We start from the raw sequence: 17773 nt of genomic DNA on the forward strand, positions 1-17773 counted from the left end.
AGAAGTAGAACAATAGTGAAGTCATTGAAACTGTGAATTGACACAAGTATGGAAATGGTCTAGTGACTGAGGTGCATCCTGGGATTATTTTAAATACTAAGGAGGTTTAGATGTATGCTAGACATGTGTCAGCTCTTTTCCTGCATGAAAAGTTGTTTAAGACCATGAGAAACATAAATCAGTTGAGTGTGTTCACTGGTACTGTAGACACTGGTACTCTAGAGCTCTCTCAATGGACACATTCTATATATCGTAAACACATTAGATAAAATGCTCTGTGCTGTTTTGGTCAGCGGTCAATTCAAAATGAAAAGGGAACTAAATCCTAATGTCATCCTAAAGAGTGTCTAGACAGATGGTAATGGGACAGCAGTGTTTCAGACTCACATCAATCAGAGTGCAAATGTCCTGCAGATAGTACTTATTCATGGAGGTATTAGCTGCTGCCAAGTTGAGCAAGTAGTCGTTACGAGCTTTAGTGCACTTCAGCTGAGTTTCCTGTACTTTGCCTTGTCTCTGTAAAGAAAACACACATACAGTGGAAACTGGGGGGTTAGAGATAAAGTGAGATATTGCTCTTCCTGTGTCATCTTCACAGAGCAAAGCTTCGGATGTCACGGTCTTTCATTCTTACAAACCACTGATTTTACCTTCTCCATCAGTCTCTCCATTTTTTTCACAGAGCTGCGCCTCTGCCCTCCTGATTGGCTGAGCCCCAGATCGGCTGACTTGCCCGTCTGTTTCTCCTCCAATCGTGTGGCCTCTTTGAGCTTACCTTCAGCAGCTAGACAGTCAATGTGGTACTGATGGTAAGTTTTCAAAGCCTGTAAGAAATGAAAACACTTTCACAACGTGCACAGCAAAAAAAGTTATTTTCTTAATTCATATGCATTAATCATTTTACAATAATATGGGTCACCATACTTGGCAGTATGTCACTTCACTTCATTGTATTGTATAGCCTAATAATATCTAAACATCCTTCAAACACGGTAGACTTTACTCCATGGGCAATTTTTGTTTTTTAATTTATAGTAACATTAGACAGATAATGTTTTGCTTATTGTTAGAATTGTCAATAAAATAGGATTTTAAAAAATTAATAAATAATAATAATTATTATTGTTATTTATATTTTATTAATATAATTATTTGATGTGTTAGAATTATTTTTAAATATAATGATTTTATATAAGTATTATCATTTAGTTTTTTATATCTTTTTCATATCTTTTTAATTGTTTTTAACATAATACACCAGATATTTTAAGCTTATTGTTAGATTTATTTTTAGTGACATTAAATACCTTGTAAGACTGCAAAAAGAACATACACACAAACATAAAATCACTGAGCCTTGAGCCAAGACACTTGTGGTAGGCAAGCTGTTTGTCTACTGGAGGGTAGAGAGCACACAGCTGCTGTCAGCCAGGGTCAGTGGGCTTGATCTTGCAGCTCTGAACCGAGCACAGCTAGAAATGAGCTCAGGAAAACAGGGGGGGCATGTGGGCTTTTTGTGCTACAGGATGGACCAAAATGCACTGTAACTTAAGGGTTTATAGAAAGACAAGCAGACACATTCAATCATGAATGCATGAGCAAATATGTGCATCATGTGTTATTTAGTCAAGTTTAAATCACGCAGTTTCTGGCCGCAGTGAGATGATGTAATTCAAAGCTGATGCCATTTGGACTATTTCAGTTCACTAGAGTGAGTTCCTCCGTGTAAATTTAGCATGTTCACAGCAAAACAGCCTCCAAACCTACCGTCTGCAGCTCTATGGTGACTTTCAAGAGCTCATCCTGCATTTGGAGTCCCACCTCCTTGCTCTGAAAGAGAAAATAAGAGTCAGTGTGAAATAAGGAAGATGGTTTGGTTGTGTTTTGTGTTATTTCAGTAAATAAGAGGGGAAGAGAAGGAGAGGGATTCAGATGTCAGATCTGAGAGAGATTTCTGTACCCGTTTTGCCAGGCGGTGTGTGTCCTCCATGCAGTGTGAAAGCCGCTGCGTGAGTGTGTTGCAGCAAAGCTCACTCAGTGAACTGTGATCTCGGCTCTCCTGCCTGGTCTGGGTCAGCAGAACAGACCAGCACTGAGCCACCGACAGGTCCAACTGCTCCTTCCTAAAGAGAGAGAATGAAAGAGAAGGTTAAAGTTGCAATGTAACAGAAATGGTGACAGATTTTTTCTGTATTGTGACAAATCCGAGTGAAACTGATTATCGACAAAGAAAATATGTTGACTTGATTCTATGTATCAGCTGTTGATTGGATGGAGGCAGATCTGAATGTGAGCTTGCAAATAATTATTATTTTTTTTTTACGTGTGGTTTAAGTGGACTAAGTGGTTAAAGTCTGGTATACATCACCAGAGAGAACTCGTGCAGCTCTATCACTCACAGAGACCGTTACATTTGGTTACTGAATGAACCAATGTGTTTGAATGATTCGGTTACATGAATGATTCATTGACTCACTCATACACACAAACTATCTATCTATTGATATGTAGCTATACAACACTAGGCCACATCTCAGTTCGACTTCATCAGTGCTAAAAGCAGGATGAGTACCTCTTGGTCTTCACAGTGAACCTCTCGCTGAGTTTCTCCAGAGAGCGGGCATACTCTGCCTCAATCTCCCCCCGTCTGCGCAGGTACTCGCTTAGATCCTGCAGCTGCTGTGTCTTGACCTCCAGCTGCGCGTCTAGGATTTTTAGCTGCTCTGAGAGCTGACCCCGCACCTCTGAGCAAAGAGACAGAAGGGAAAGAGATCACATATGGATGGTTTTCACAAAAAGTGGCGTGACTTTGTATCCCCCTGCACTAGTGTCCCTGGCCTGGGGCTGAGAGCTGATTGGATGAGGGAAGACAGCATCCCTACTACTGCCTATAAATACAGTTGGGCAAAAAAGTATTTAGTCAGCCACCAATTGTGCAAGTTCTCCCACTTAAAAAGATGAGAGAGGCCTGTAATTTTCATCATAGGTACACTTCAACTATGAGAGACAGAATGGGGGGAAAGAATCCAGGAAATAACTTAGTCTGCTTTTTAAAGACTTTATTTGCAAATTATGGTGGAAAATAAGTATTTGGTCAATAACAAAAGTTCCTCTCAATACTTTGTTATATACCCTTTGTTGGCAATGACAGAGGTCAAGCATTTTCTGTAAGTCTTCACAAGGTTTTCACACACTGTTGCTGGTATTTTGGCACATTCCTCCATGCAGATCTCCTCTAGAGCAGTGATGTTTTGGGGCTGTCGCTGGGTAACACGGACTTTCAACTCCCTCCAAAGATTTTCTATGGGGTTGAGATCTGGAGACTGGCTAGGCCACTCCAGGACCTTGAAATGCTTCTTACGAAGCCACTCCTTCGTTGCCCGGGCGGTGTGTCTGGGATCATCGTCATGCTGAAAGACCCAGCCACGTTTCATCTTCAATGCCCTTGCTGATGGAAGGAGGTTTTCACTCAAAATCTCACGATACATGGCCCCATTCATTCTTTCCTTTACACGGATCAGTCGTCCTGGTCCCTTTGCAGAAAAACAGCCCCAAAGCATGATGTTTCCACCCCATGCTTCACAGTAGGTATGGTGTTCTTTGGATGCAACTCAGCATTCTTTCTCCTCCAAACACGACGAGTTGAGTTTTCACCAAAAAGTTCTATTTTGGTTTCATCTGACCATATGACATTCTCCCAATCCTCTTCTGGATCATCCAAATGCTCTCTAGCAAACTTCAGATGGGCCCGGACATGTACTGGCTTAAGCAGGGGGACACGTCTGGCACTGCAGGATTTGAGTCCCTGGCGGCGTAGTGTTACTGATGGTAGCCTTTGTTACTTTGGTCCAGCTCTCTGCAGGTCATTCACTAGGTCCCCCCGTGTGGTAGGGATGCGCGGTACACCGATACTGTAAAAATACCGGTATATATTATATTTCAAACAGTATGCTCAATTCGGTATTTCATACGCTGCTGTTGCAAAATGCACCTGTAGGTGGCAGTGCTTCCCAAATTGCTGCGCAACTGGTAAATGTGACAACAGAACAATGCGATGGATCAAACAGATGAAACTCAGCGCACCCAAAATTAATAAATAAAGAGAACAGTAGAAGTGAAATATGGCATTACTTTGGATAAAAAACAAATGACAAAGGTGAAGGAACTGACCTTACTGCACCTGTATGCAAGCGTTGCTATAGGCCTAAATCATGTTGGCACAGGAACACATCAAATCTTTTTAAGCATTTGTCGCTTGCTCATCCTGATCTTTTCAAAGAATTAAGAGATAGAAAGGTGAGTGCATCATTCATAAGTTCAGATTTGATTTGACCTTTTATTTACATCTGATCAACGCACATTCAGATGTAATACAGTAAGCGCAAATGTGCATGTGAGACACGCTAGAATCAATGAAGTTTTGGTCACGTAATGCATGCACTTGCATTTCATACAATCAAATTTTAATTGGATATGAATTGAGCAAGAGTTTTGCTATATTCATTTTAGTATCAATGATAAGAAGGGAATGTTTCTGACGCGCTGCTGATCGCTAATATGAAGCAAGTGAGAGAGTGAGATTTATATTTAATGCTTTTTCTTTGGTTGAGTCTGAAATCTGAAAACAATCTGAGAGAGTGAAATAATAACATGATCTTGAATATTACTTTGACTGTTAGAATAACACTTTACAATAAAGCAACATTTGTTGCATCAATTGCGCAACTTCAGTGCTATTTTTTTTTCTTCAAACTTCTTCAAAATGAAACCTATGTTTCCGGTAGGTTTAGTTTGCACTATGTGTTTGCACTGAAAAGATAAGATTTGAATATATTTTCATCTTATTACTTCAGTTATTACTTATTACCATTTATTTTTTTCTCCAACATCAAAATGTAACCTATGTTCCCTTTAGGTTTTTTGTTACAGTTTGATACAAAGGTATTAACATATGAATCTGTTTTTATTATTATTATTAATAATAATTTTGTTTTAATTCACTTATCTTTTGAGGCTGGTTATTTGTCACCTATGGTATCGATTTAGTATCGATACCGAGGTACTACATTCTGGTATCGTACCGAAGCCAAAATTATGGTATCGAGCCATCCCTACCGTGTGGTTCTGGGATTTTTGCTCACCGTTCTTGTGATCATTTTGACCCCACAGGGTGAGATCTTGCGTGGAGCCCCAGATTGAGGAGATTATCAGTGGTCTTGTATGTCTTCCATTTTCTAATAATTGCTCCCACAGTTGATTTCTTCACACCAAGCTGCTTGCCTATTGCAGATTCAGTCTTCCCAGCCTGGTGCAGGTCTACAATTTTGTTTCTGGTGTCCTTCGACAGCTCTTTGGTGTTGGCCATAGTGGAGTTTGGAGTGTGACTGTTTGAGGTTGTGGACAGGTGTCTTTTATACTGATAACAAGTTCAAACAGGTGCCATTAATACAGGTAACGAGTGGAGGACAGAGGAGCCTCTTAAAGAAGAAGTTACAGGTCTGTGAGAGCCAGAAATCTTGCTTGCTTGTTGGTGACCAAATACTTATTTTACTGAGGAATTTACCAATTAATTCATTAAAAATCCTACAATGTGATTTCCTGGATTCTTTCCCCCCATTCTGTCTCTCATAGTTGAAGTGTACCTATGATGAAAATTACAGGCCTCTCTCATCTTTTTAAGTGGGAGAACTTGCACAATTGGTGGCTGACTAAATACTTTTTTGCCCAACTGTACATCACAGTGCAGGCCTACATCTCACACATAGAACAAACATTACATGTAGAGTCTGTAATAACTAGTCAAGTGAAAGAGAGAGAGAGTGTTAGAGCAAGTTTTTACCTTTGATTTGAGTCTCATACTCTGCCAGACTCCCCTTTTCCTTTCGAAGTTTTCCATGTGATGTCATGTTCTCCTTCGCTGGTGTAGCGCTCCTGTTGACTTGTTCACAGTGACTCACAGTCTGAGATGATCACGAAAAGGTTTTGTTCTTCTTCACAAAGAAACTATTCTAATTCCAGTATCAATGTATTGGTGGGTTTTGTTTTGCGAAACGAGTTATATTTCCATTATAGTGCAGAAAGGCATGCCACATTCGGTCTGGAGCCCTCAGCAGAAATGAAACAGGGAAGTCTCTGTGCACGTGTATGTTTGTGTGTGTGAGTTTGTGAACACGGAGGGAGTTCCAATCTAAGCAATTCTCTCTCAGCACTGAGTCTGTGCATTTAAAGGTTCGTTTTCAGAGCAGAGAACGTTGCAGGGGCCTGATTTTCACTACTCTTTCCTGAGACTGTGGTTAAATGTGATTTTCCTTGCCTGGAAAAGACAGAGAGAGAGACACAGGAAGAGAATTATGGTAAGAGGTGTGACGAAGACAGAGTACAAGATAGAAACAAACCATAAATGGAATATGGAAGTGAATACAAGTTAAGAGATACAGGAGAGGAAGAGAGATGTTAGTTCAGTATGACGTGTCTCTGGCACTTCCAGAAGATAAAAACGGTTAAGCGAACAGAGCACACCTGCCCACATCCTGTTTGTCTTCTATGGTGTGTGCGATTCAGAAAGATTCTCACATCAAGACATCCTGTCAATCCTAAATTAACTATCCACACATTTAACTGCTTCTAAAAACAAACCTCTTAAGTTCTCAACAGGGTTTACTTTAAATGAATGTCAAGTGGCAACCCAACAAAGTACCATAATTGTATTTATTTTTGCACAATGCAACCTATCCATGTTGGCATCTGCCTAGTTTGGCTGCTTCCACCAAGTGACAGATGAATTTGCATCAAAAATAGAGTCTAATTGGACACCGTCTTTGACATCAACCACGAACGATATAGGAGCATTTTCCTTCTTATGAAGTCTGTTTATTTTGCTATCCTAACATTTTATTATTCACAATTAGCATGGTCAATGCTGCCTACAAACCAATCAGACAAATCTGTGATCCAATTTTTGGTAGCAACCCACTGCTGAGAACAACTGCTCTAAAGCATGAGCTAATAACTCAAATTAAAGGCCTTAAACACATTAGACAGGGAAAGGAGGAATTTTTAGAAGCTCTGACTCGGTCTACGTGACTGATTGTTTGTTGTAGGGCGGCAGGGTGAAGTGTGCTAGAGTTCCTGTGAGTTGCGCTAGTGATGGCCGCTGGTCTTATGAGAGGGTGGAGGGACCTGAGTCATCATGGCTCTCAGAACAAACACACACACTCATAGTCAGACCAGAGAGTGCTGCTCAAGCACTGTCTGTGCATTAAGAATTTAGGTACCACACATATATGGTGAGTAACCTGAGAAACGCACACAGAAATGTTCTGCACATTGTGAATTAATGGACATACATTTACATGAATGAGTTAAAAAGGTTTCTCATCATAGTAATTTGTCTCATGCATGCATTTAAACATGCTGGTGTGCATATACATTTTAGGTCAGGGATTCATAAACTTTTGTGAGCCAAACCACTTCAGAGATTTGAGATTTTCAGAATTGAGATATGATGTTTTAAGTTAATGATTTTCCAGATCTTCCAAACTGATTGTACTGTATTTTATATATAATAATTTTCTATTTTTAAACTCTTTTAATTTAAAATCTATTTTTAAATCATTTTAAAAGTTTTTATATTCCTTGTTTTATTGTTGTAATTTTTTATGATTATTTTACTTCCGTTTATGTAAAGCACTTTGAATTACCATTGTGTACCAAATGTGCCATATAAATAAACTTGCCTTGCCATATTTCATCAATTTTATAGCATTGCACATTCATGTTTCTCTGACGTTGGTTAATGCTCAAAACATGTATGTAAACAAATAAAATACTAATATATATAGGCCTAATATATACACACACACACACACACACACAAATACAATGAAACCTATCCATGTATATGCAACCCAAATTCCAGAAATGTTGGGAGGCTTTTTAAATTTGAATAAAATGAAAACTAAAAGACTTTCAAAATCACATGAGCCAATATGTTATTCACAATAGAACATAGATAACATAATAAATGCTTAAACGGATAAATCCATCAAAAAGCTCATTTCAAATTTGGTGCCTGCTACAGGTCTCAAAAATTTGGCATGGGGGCAACCAAGCAAAGGGCTGAAAAAGCAAGACATTTTGAAAATATTCAGCTGTGAGAACATCTATCAACTAATTAAGTTAATTGACATCAGGTCTGTAACATGATTAGCCATAAAAGGGTTGTCTTAGGCCCCGTCCACACGAAGACGGGTTTCTCTGTATACGCATACATTTTTTACCGTATAGGCGTTTCGTCCACACGAAACCGGCGTTTTCGAAGGGTGAAACCGATCATTTTTGAAACCGGGTCCCAGGGTGGATAAATTTGAAAACGCCGGTTTCATGTTTTCGTGTGGACGGCGAATCCGTATATTTTCTGAAACGATGACGTCATCAGCCCACGTCTCACCCTAATCAGACACCGCTGCGTCACATAACAGCGACAACAACAACAACAATGTCAGACTACGTGCCTGTGTTCGTGCTGCAGAACCTACTGAGCTCATTAGTTTTATTAAAGCAAAATCTTCTGCTTTGTGTGTTAGTTTATATTCAGATATTTATATATAGTTTATATTCAGATATCAGAGATATTTATATATCTCTGTGGCAGAATTACAGTGCCACATATTGGTCTGGCATGTGTACTACATCGTTTTCAGTCGGTTTCAGTGATTCCGTGTGGACGCAGATATTTCCTGAGACGACTCAGTGTTTACGGAATTTGAGGCAAAAAAAAAAGATCAGATACGGAGAAGCCCGTCTTCGTGTGGACGTAGCCTTAGAGGCAGTGTCTCTCAGAAGTAAATATGGGCAGAGGCTCTCCAATCTGTGAAAGAGTGCGTAAAAAGAAAATGGAATACTTTAAAAAACAACGTTCCTCAACTTCAAATCGCAAAGGCTTTGCAAATCTCATCATCTATAGTGCATAACATCATCAAAAGATTCAGAGAAACTGGAGAAATCTCTGTGCATAAGGGACAAAGCCGAAGACCTTTGTTGGATGCCCGTGGTCTTCCAGCCCTCAGACGACACTAAATCACTCATCGGCATGTTTCTGTCATTGACATTTGTAAATGGGCCCAGGAATACTTTCAGAAACCACTGTCTGTAAACACAATCCGCTGTGCCATCTGCAGATGCCAACTAAAGCTCTATCATGCAAAAAGGAAGCCATATGTGAACATGGTCTAGAAGCGCCGTCATGTCCTGTGGGACAAGGCTCATTTAATTGGGCTGTTTCAAAGTGGAAGATGATTCTATGGTAAGACGAGCCCAAATTTTTGTTGGAAATCTCGGACGCTGTTTCCCCCGGGCTAAAGAGGAGGGAGACCTACCAGCGTGTCATCAGCGTTCAGTTCAAAAGCCAGGATCGCTGACAGGATCTCTGGATCTCTATGGGGGTGCATAAGTGCATACGGTATGGGCAGCTTGCATGTTTTCAAAGACACTATGAATGCTGAAAGGTATATAAAGCTTTTAGAGCAACATATGCTGCCCTCCAGACAACGTCTATTTCAGCAGGACAATGCAAAACCACATACTGCAGCTATTACAATTAGCTATTATCGTAGTAGAAGACTCTGGGTGTTGTATTGTCCTGCCTGCAGTCCAGATCTTTCACCTATAGAGAACATTTGGCGCATCATTAAACAAAAATACGTCAAAGATGACCACGAACACTTCAGCAGCTGAAAACCTATCTGGCAAGAATGGGACCAAATTCCAACACCAAAACTCCAGAACCTCATAACCTCGATGCCCACACATCTTCAAACTGTTTTGAAAAGAAGAGGAGACGCTACACCATGATAAACATCCCCCCCGTTCCAACTATTTGAGACCTGTAGCAGGCATCAAATTTGAAATGAGCTAATTTTGTGTATAAAATTATGTTATCTATGTTCTATTGTGAAACAAATATTGGCTCATGTGATTTGAAAGTCTTTTAGTTTTCATTTTATTTAGATTTAAAAAACATCCCATCATTTCCGGAATTGGGTTGTATATACAGTCAGGTCTGGAAGTATTCGGACACTGACTGAGTTTTTGTGTTTTTGCCTTTATACACCACTACAATGGATTTGAATGAAGATGTGATTGAAGTGCAGACTTTAAGCTTTAATTCAAGGGGTTGAACAAAAATATAATACAAAATGCTTCGGAATTACATCCATTTTTTTACACAGCCCCCATTTTCAGGGGCTAAAATGTAATTGGACAAATAAATGTAATCATAAATAAAATGATAATTTTTAATATTTTGTTTAGAATGTATAGAATCCTTTGCAGACAATGACTGCCTTAAGTCTGGAAATCATGGACCTCACCATAGACTGGGTTTCCTCCTTTGTGATGCTTTGCCAGACCTTCACTGCAGCTGACTTCAGTTGTTGTTTGTGGGTCTTTCTACCTTTAGTTTTGTCTTCAGCAAATGAAATGCATGCTCGATCGGGTTGAGATCAGGAGATTGACTAGGCCATTACAAAATATTAAACTTTTTTATTTTCAAAAACTCCTGGGTTGCTTTTGCTGTATGTTTTGAGTCATCATCCGTTTGTACTATGAAGTGCCACCCAATCAACTTTGCTGCATTTGGCTGAATCTGGGCAGACAGTATATCCCTATACACTTCAGAATTCATCCGGCTGCTTCTGTCTTCTGTCTCATCATCACTACACACTATTAACCCAGTGCCACTGGAAGCCATGCATGCTCATCATGCCATCAGACTGCTACACCATGTTTCACAGATGATGTTGTATGCTTTGGATCATGAGCTGTTCCAAGCCTTCTTCATACTTTTTTTCCCTGTCATTCTAATCTTAATTTCAGCTGTCCAAAGAATGCTTTTCTAGAAGTGGTCTGGCTTTTTTAGATGTTTTTTGGCTAAATCTAATCTGGCCTTGTTTGCAATTTGTGGTGAACCCTCTGTATTTGCTCTGGTGAAGTCTTCTCTTGATTGTAGACTTTGACAGTGTCACACCTTCTTCCTGGAGAGTGTTCTTCACTTTTTTTTTTCTTTACCATGGAGATGATCCTCAGGTCATCCACCACTGTTGTCCTCCATGGACGTCCATGCCTTTTTATGTTGTTGAGCTCATCAGTGCATTCTTTTTTCGCAGAAAGTACCAAACTGTTGATTTGGCCAATCCAAATGTTCCTGCTATCTGTCTAATGGATTTGTTTTGTTTTTGAAGCCTAACAATTGTCTGTTTCACTTGCATGAAGAGCTCCTTTGACCGCATGAAGTGGGTTCACAGCAACAGCTTCCAAATCCAAATGGCACACTAAGAATCAACTCCAGACCGTTTACCTGCTTAACTGATGCAGAAATAATGAAGGAATAGCCCACAACGGTCCAATTACTTATGGTCCTTTAAAGGGGGGAGTTACATATTAAAGAGCTGTAATTCTTTAACCTTTCCCCCAATCATGACGAGAATACCCTCAAATTAAAGCTCAGAGTGTGCACTTTAAGCCCATATTATATTATAAAACATTATAAAACTGCAACTTCAATATGTTTTGGTCAAGAGCTAAAATAATAAAAATTGTGCCTGTGTCCAAATATGTATGGACCTAACTGTACGTATGCATACACACACACACACACACACACACACACACAGACTGTTACCCTAACCTAATAATTATTATTGTGATACATTAGACAACTAAACACAATTTCAGTCTTTCTACTTCAAAATGTATTTAATTTAATGTGTTACTTGCCGTTTCTTTGTAATTACGTGTGAAATTTACTAGCAACTATTTTAATTGTGGTTTTTAAGTAAATCTTTAACCACATTTTTTTCAAGCGTTACATGAACACAAAGCTTTTAATTTAACAATGGTATCAATATCAATATCAAAATGGCATAATTATTGCACATTATCCATAATACTAATAGTATAGACAATTTTTAAGCAACACATTTGCTTGTCAACTGACTCCATGCAAAAGGCAGATCATATACTCTCAGTCATTGAGTGGTCGTGACAGTTTGCTTTCACTTCCTCCATCTCACTGTTTAGAGGTCAAAAGCCTCAGCCAGCCAATCAGAACTCAGCAAAGACTTCATTATGATAATGCTATTATTGATTCAGAAGAGCTGAATCGGATTTGTGCACAATGGGGTTGAATTCTATTGCATTAGTGTATGCCGGCACTGCTGCATGTCAGTGCGTTTTTGATATATACTCTTGGCAGTAGTTTCTGTATTTTATAGAAAGGATTGAAGCATTTTAACTGTAATCTACATCAGATGAAAAAAAATCCAAGCCTGCGTTTCTATAAATAAAATCCCACATGGTGTCTGCTCATCTAATTGCATAATCTATTTAGCAATTCACAAATCAGCATAATAGTGGTGGTGAATTCTATTTTTAAATATATGTATACATATACTGTCGGCTACACATAAGCAAGCAAAGTACATATATTGATCCAACATTGAAATGCCTGCATGAAACCACTCCGGTGTCCTGACTGAGTGAATGTGCCTGTTTAAACTTGATCTGTCTACTGTATTGAGCTAAAGAAACTGAGGGGAATTGGAGATCCATGGGATCAATCCTGTTTTACGCTCCCAGTGGAGGCTGGGAAGAAGCTGAGCTCTGGTCTTATCTCTAAGAGCAGAAGACCACAGGGACCTTCACACACACACACACACACACTTATAGCCACCACCGCTGAGACCTCTGCTGTGTTCTCTCATTGCCAATGCTCCCGCCACACAGACAAAGGCACAAATATTACTGCATCACAAAATGTTTTTTAAGAGTATAGCTAACCCCAGTATTAAAGTTCAAGTTCATTTACTCACCCTCATGCCATTTCAAACCAGTATGACCTTTCTTCAGTGGAACACAACAGGCGATAATAAGCTGTTACAATGGTTGTCAAATATGATTTTCAAGACACCATTTTCAGTTAATAATCACTTAAATCTCAGTCTGATCCTCACACAAAGCTACTGTATGGTATGGCATCAAAAGACTTTCCTCATAAAATTGGTTGAGAGCTGGTGCTTTTTTTGTCTTTATGGAGCTTGACATCTACTTTTGAATGCATGGAAAACTGCAGCTTGAACGTTCTAATACCTCTTTTTATATTCCAAGGAAAAAAGAAAGTCATATGAGTTTGAAACAACATGTTGGTGATGGTGAGACAGAATGCCAACAAATTTAGAGCTGTACGATAAATCGTTAAAAGATTGCAATCTGGATTCAGACACCCACGCTATCTAATTTCTAAATGACAACGATTCACCGGTGTCAAATCTTACCCATAACATTCAAATCTGCGTTCACACTGCCGTTTACACAGAGAGAAGACGGTTACCATTGTTTAAGTAAAAAACAGCTTCAAACAGTCTTTCCAACTTCACCGTATTATTTCTGTTTTGCAGTTAATCATATGATCACAGAAATACAGGGATAAAAGTTTATAGTTCAGATATAAACATTGATGTCTATAGTAGAAATCAAAATAGAGCAAATCACCTTTTGAAAGTAACTAGTGTTTCAAATAACGTTCAAATAACGACTTCCGCTAGGGAAGTCGTGGCCTAATGGTTAGAGAGTTGGACTCGTAATCCAAAGGTTGCGGATTCGAGTCTCAGGCCGGCAGGGATTGTAGGTGGGGGGAGTGAATGTCCAGCGCTCTCTCCACCCTCAATACCACGACTGAGGTGCCCTTGAGCAAGGCACCGAACCCCCAACTGCTCCCCGGGTGTCGCAGCATAAATGGCTGCCCACTGCTCCGGGTGTGTGTTCACAGTGTGTGTGTGTGTTCACTGCTGTGTGTGTGCACGTTGGATGGGTTAAATGCAGAGCACGAATTCCGAGTATGGGTCACCATACTAGGCAGTATGTCACTTCACTTTATGTTGATTATATTGTTTTACCACTAGGTGGCGACAAGTGACAGTTAAAAATGTATTTGTCATTGAATCATTCATTCAAGAGATTTGTTCAAATACATGAACTCATCCAACAATGAAACAAGAGAAGTATTAATGAGTGAGTCAGTGGCTACGTTTACATGCACAATTTTTGGTTCAATCGGACTGAATTCATTCCGATTGATGAATCCGAATGTAGTGTTTACATGAACGCTAAATAAAGTGACCAGGTTGATGTGAGCGCTTATGTGTCACACGCTTCAAATCGGAATTGATTTTTTTTTACATGCGCACACTGCACAAATATAGAATTTCTCACTGAATAAATCACTCTCCTACACTGTTTCTTTATTTGTTTTTAACAGAAGAATTAATATTTATCCATTTCTGGATAAATATAGCCTACATATAAACCACTCTGCCGTGCTGCTCATATTTATCATGCAGGGGTTGTCTGTGGATGAGAATCCGAAACAAGAACTGGTGGGACGAGTTCACTGCCGAGTGAAAGTAAGAGTTTTATAATGACAGGACACGCATTTATACAACACCATAATCAAAAGGAAGAACCACTCGTTCCGCACGTCGTACGTCATTACTATTTCTGCGTCACTGCACATGTGTGGTCCTTTTCAGTTTCCGATCGAGTGTTTACATGCACTCTCAATCGTATTAGAAAAGGAATAAACCACCCCCTTCAATCAGATCGAAATTTCATTCCGATCGAGCTCAGTCGGATCGATTAAGGTGTTTACATGAAGGCTTTTCATTCCGATTGAGCCGTCAATCCGATTACAAACAGATTATTTGGTTGCATGTAAACGTAGCCATTGAGTCATTCATTCAAACCACTTTTTCATAATTTTAATATTAAAATCTGGCTCATTAAATCATTTTAAGAATTTTAAATATATATAGGCTATTATATATTAAAATATTTAATAATTCATTCAAAATAACTAAATACTTTTAAATAGACTCCAGCAATTAATATTTTGTCACATTATTTAGTTTAGTTCGGAATCATGGTAGAATTGTGAACACTATTTGAGAAAAAAAAAATTATGATTTTCAATTTATCCAGAATTGTGCAGCTCTAAAATGTTAATTTTTGGGGAGAACTCTCTTTAAATAACAACTGTAAAAGTCTTTACTGTCACTTTTGATCAATTTAATGTATCCTTGCTGAATAAAAGTATTACAACTTTTTTTAAACGGTACAGGAGATGCAAATCACAGCTAAAACACACAATGTATGTTCCCATCAGCACCCACACACTCTATCCTGACAATATGCCAGTACAACACTAAAGTCACACTTTGAAGTGCAACATACCATAACGTTAAATGCCATTCAAAATGGAAACACACCAACTCATCTAATTACACAACAGTAAACCACAACATCACTACCTACACAACAGTACAGAAACTCAAGTGATGTGTCCATTGATAATGCATACCACATCCGTGACACAGTTACTCCTCACATATCATTGTTTAGAGAAAGCTTCAGATGTGTGTCTGTCCACAAATCTTGTTGCTATTGTTCATTACCTACGATAAATAATGAAATGACATCACAATTGCACCAAGAGCCATTAAATTGAGCATAATTCTGAACATGCATGTTATGGACTATGGAAAAAAGGCATTTCTGCAAAAGCAATTAGCAAATATTGCCTGAGACTAATAAGTTAATTAAGATATGCCTTGCTCTGGTGGCTGCCAATAGGAATGAAATATCACAAATGAGATCTTTGAAGCTTCTCAATGGGTTTTCCAAGTCGGCAATGTGATAGAGTCTCCTGCAGCTCAGATTTTTCTCTTGAGGAATGGGTAAAGTAATCAAAAATGTATTTGATGAAACAAACAGTAAAAACAGTAATATTGTGTAATATTATTACAATTTAAATAGCTGATTTCTATTTAAATATATTTTTTTCTATAATAGCAAAGCTAAATTTTCAGCAGCCATTACTCCAGTCTTTAGTGTCACATGATGCTTCGGAAATCAGTCTAATATGTCTGAAATCATTACTGAGATTTTACCTCACATAAGCTATGAAAGAGCAACTCCTGAGCTATAACATTTTTAAGAGATAGCAAGAGCTTCGAGGGACAGCTCAGAGCAGTAAATAGGAGCTGAGTAGAGGTCATGCTGAGATGAGACTGCTTATTTGACAATCACGATTCCATTTCCTGCACTGTCGCTCCTTTTCAGCATGTGTACATGAAAACACACACACACACACACACACACTAATCCCATATTAAGCAGCTTGAGTCACTGTAGTCTTTCCTGTACTTCCCCTGAAGTCTGACATTGTGATATGCTCTGTGGGTACAGGGAACACATCTCTCTTCTTCTGCTTATCTGCCAAGTTTTGCCTCTGAAGACTCATACATCTACCTTTCAATACCTCTTTCAAGGGAGCATCTATCCCAGCTGCGAAATATCTGCCTTTTCAAGGGTTAGTTCACCCGTCTTTGTTACTCATAAACATGTTGTTCTGAACCTGTATGGAGAAGTTGATGATAATCAAAATGATGATACTTCTCTTTTCCATAAAATGAAAGTGAATGATGACCAGAGACTGTCAAGCTGCAAAGCTGACACCACAAGTGGCACATATTACTATCATTTCAATAAGCCACACGTTCCCTTTTTGTGAGCAGCAGACTGAAATGTAATTTAGCTCTTAAAAAGAAAAAATAAATAAACTTCTGTTATTTACACACAATCATGTCGTTCCAAACCTGTATGACTTACTGTCTTCTGTGGAACACAAAATAACATTTTTTTTTTTTAAATGTCTCAGTGCTCATTTTGCCCACACAATTATAGTCAATAGGGTCCAGTTTTCATTTGGACCCCGTTGTCTTTCATTGCATTGACAATTGACAATGACCAAAATAACTTCTTTTGTGTTTTGTGTTTGTGTCCGGAATGACATGATGGTGAATAAATAATGACAGAATTGTCATTTTTGGGTGTATTTCTGCTATTAAATCTCATTCATGTTCATGTAGGTTTGTTGTCAGTGACGCAAAATGTATTTGAATCTAGTGTTCATAACTACTTGTGACAATAAATTTGAATACGTAAAACTCAATATGTATTACTTGAACATTTATTATCTGAATAAAGATTTCATATTTGAATATATAAATCCAAATATAGAAATCTTAGACATAGAAGGGAAGATTCTTTTCAAAGATCAAAATAAATGTAAAATAAAAAGTTATAAAACTAAACATAAAATAAACAATAAAAGTTTATTCCTCACATAGTTATAGTATGACTTCAGATGACTAGCAATACTGTGCAAATAGGCTACTTTTATGATACTTTTTCTCATACTTTATGCCTGACAACCATTCACTTCCATTGTATGGAAAAGAGCAGCATGAACACTCTACTAAACATCTTTTTTTATGTTAGATAGAACTCGTACAGGTTTAAAACTAAATGAGGAAGCATAAATAGTGACAAAAATATAATTTCAAAATGTACTATTCCTTTAAGGGTGATTAGAAGTGTGAAAATGAAAGGCAGAAGTATGGCAAGCAGTTTTAACATTTAATCTATAAGCCGCACTAGTATCTAATTTAACGTTACTGGTAAAGAAAAGATTACAAACCCGTTGTCCAACAAAAGTATATTGACACGTTTTTACTCCAAATTCACATCATAACATCAGTCGAGCGTTTGAAATAAGTTCCTTTTGTGATTTGACGGTTTCATTAAACAGAATGAGGCAGAAATCATGCCACTTTATATTATTCTATCCAGTGATAAAGGCTGTCGATTAACATTGCAT

The 17773-nt window shown here is 38.4% G+C and overlaps 1 protein-coding gene across 6 annotated transcripts in view; it reads right to left on the reverse strand.

Moving 5' to 3' along the window:
• LOC306859837 (SLIT-ROBO Rho GTPase-activating protein 3-like) overlaps positions 1-17773 on the reverse strand; it is a 44714-nt gene that overhangs the window by 24892 nt on the left and 2049 nt on the right. For all 6 annotated transcript variants that reach the window (XR_013783333.1, XR_013783334.1, XM_079401170.1 and 3 more), the window contains exons 2-7: positions 5840-6313; positions 2573-2744; positions 1961-2123; positions 1768-1830; positions 651-824; positions 388-516 (exon numbers count right to left, since the gene is read on the reverse strand). Coding sequence is in view for 4 of the 6 variants with exons in the window: in XM_079401170.1 (XP_079257296.1) it covers positions 388-516; positions 651-824; positions 1768-1830; positions 1961-2123; positions 2573-2744; positions 5840-5906 (768 nt within the window). In the remaining 2 variants the exon portion in view is untranslated. The remainder of the gene's footprint in view (positions 1-387; positions 517-650; positions 825-1767; positions 1831-1960; positions 2124-2572; positions 2745-5839; positions 6314-17773) is intronic.

The sequence above is a fragment of the Barbus barbus genome (genome assembly GCF_936440315.1).
Source record: "Barbus barbus genome assembly, chromosome: 40".
Classification (NCBI taxonomy): Eukaryota; Metazoa; Chordata; class Actinopteri; order Cypriniformes; family Cyprinidae; genus Barbus; species Barbus barbus.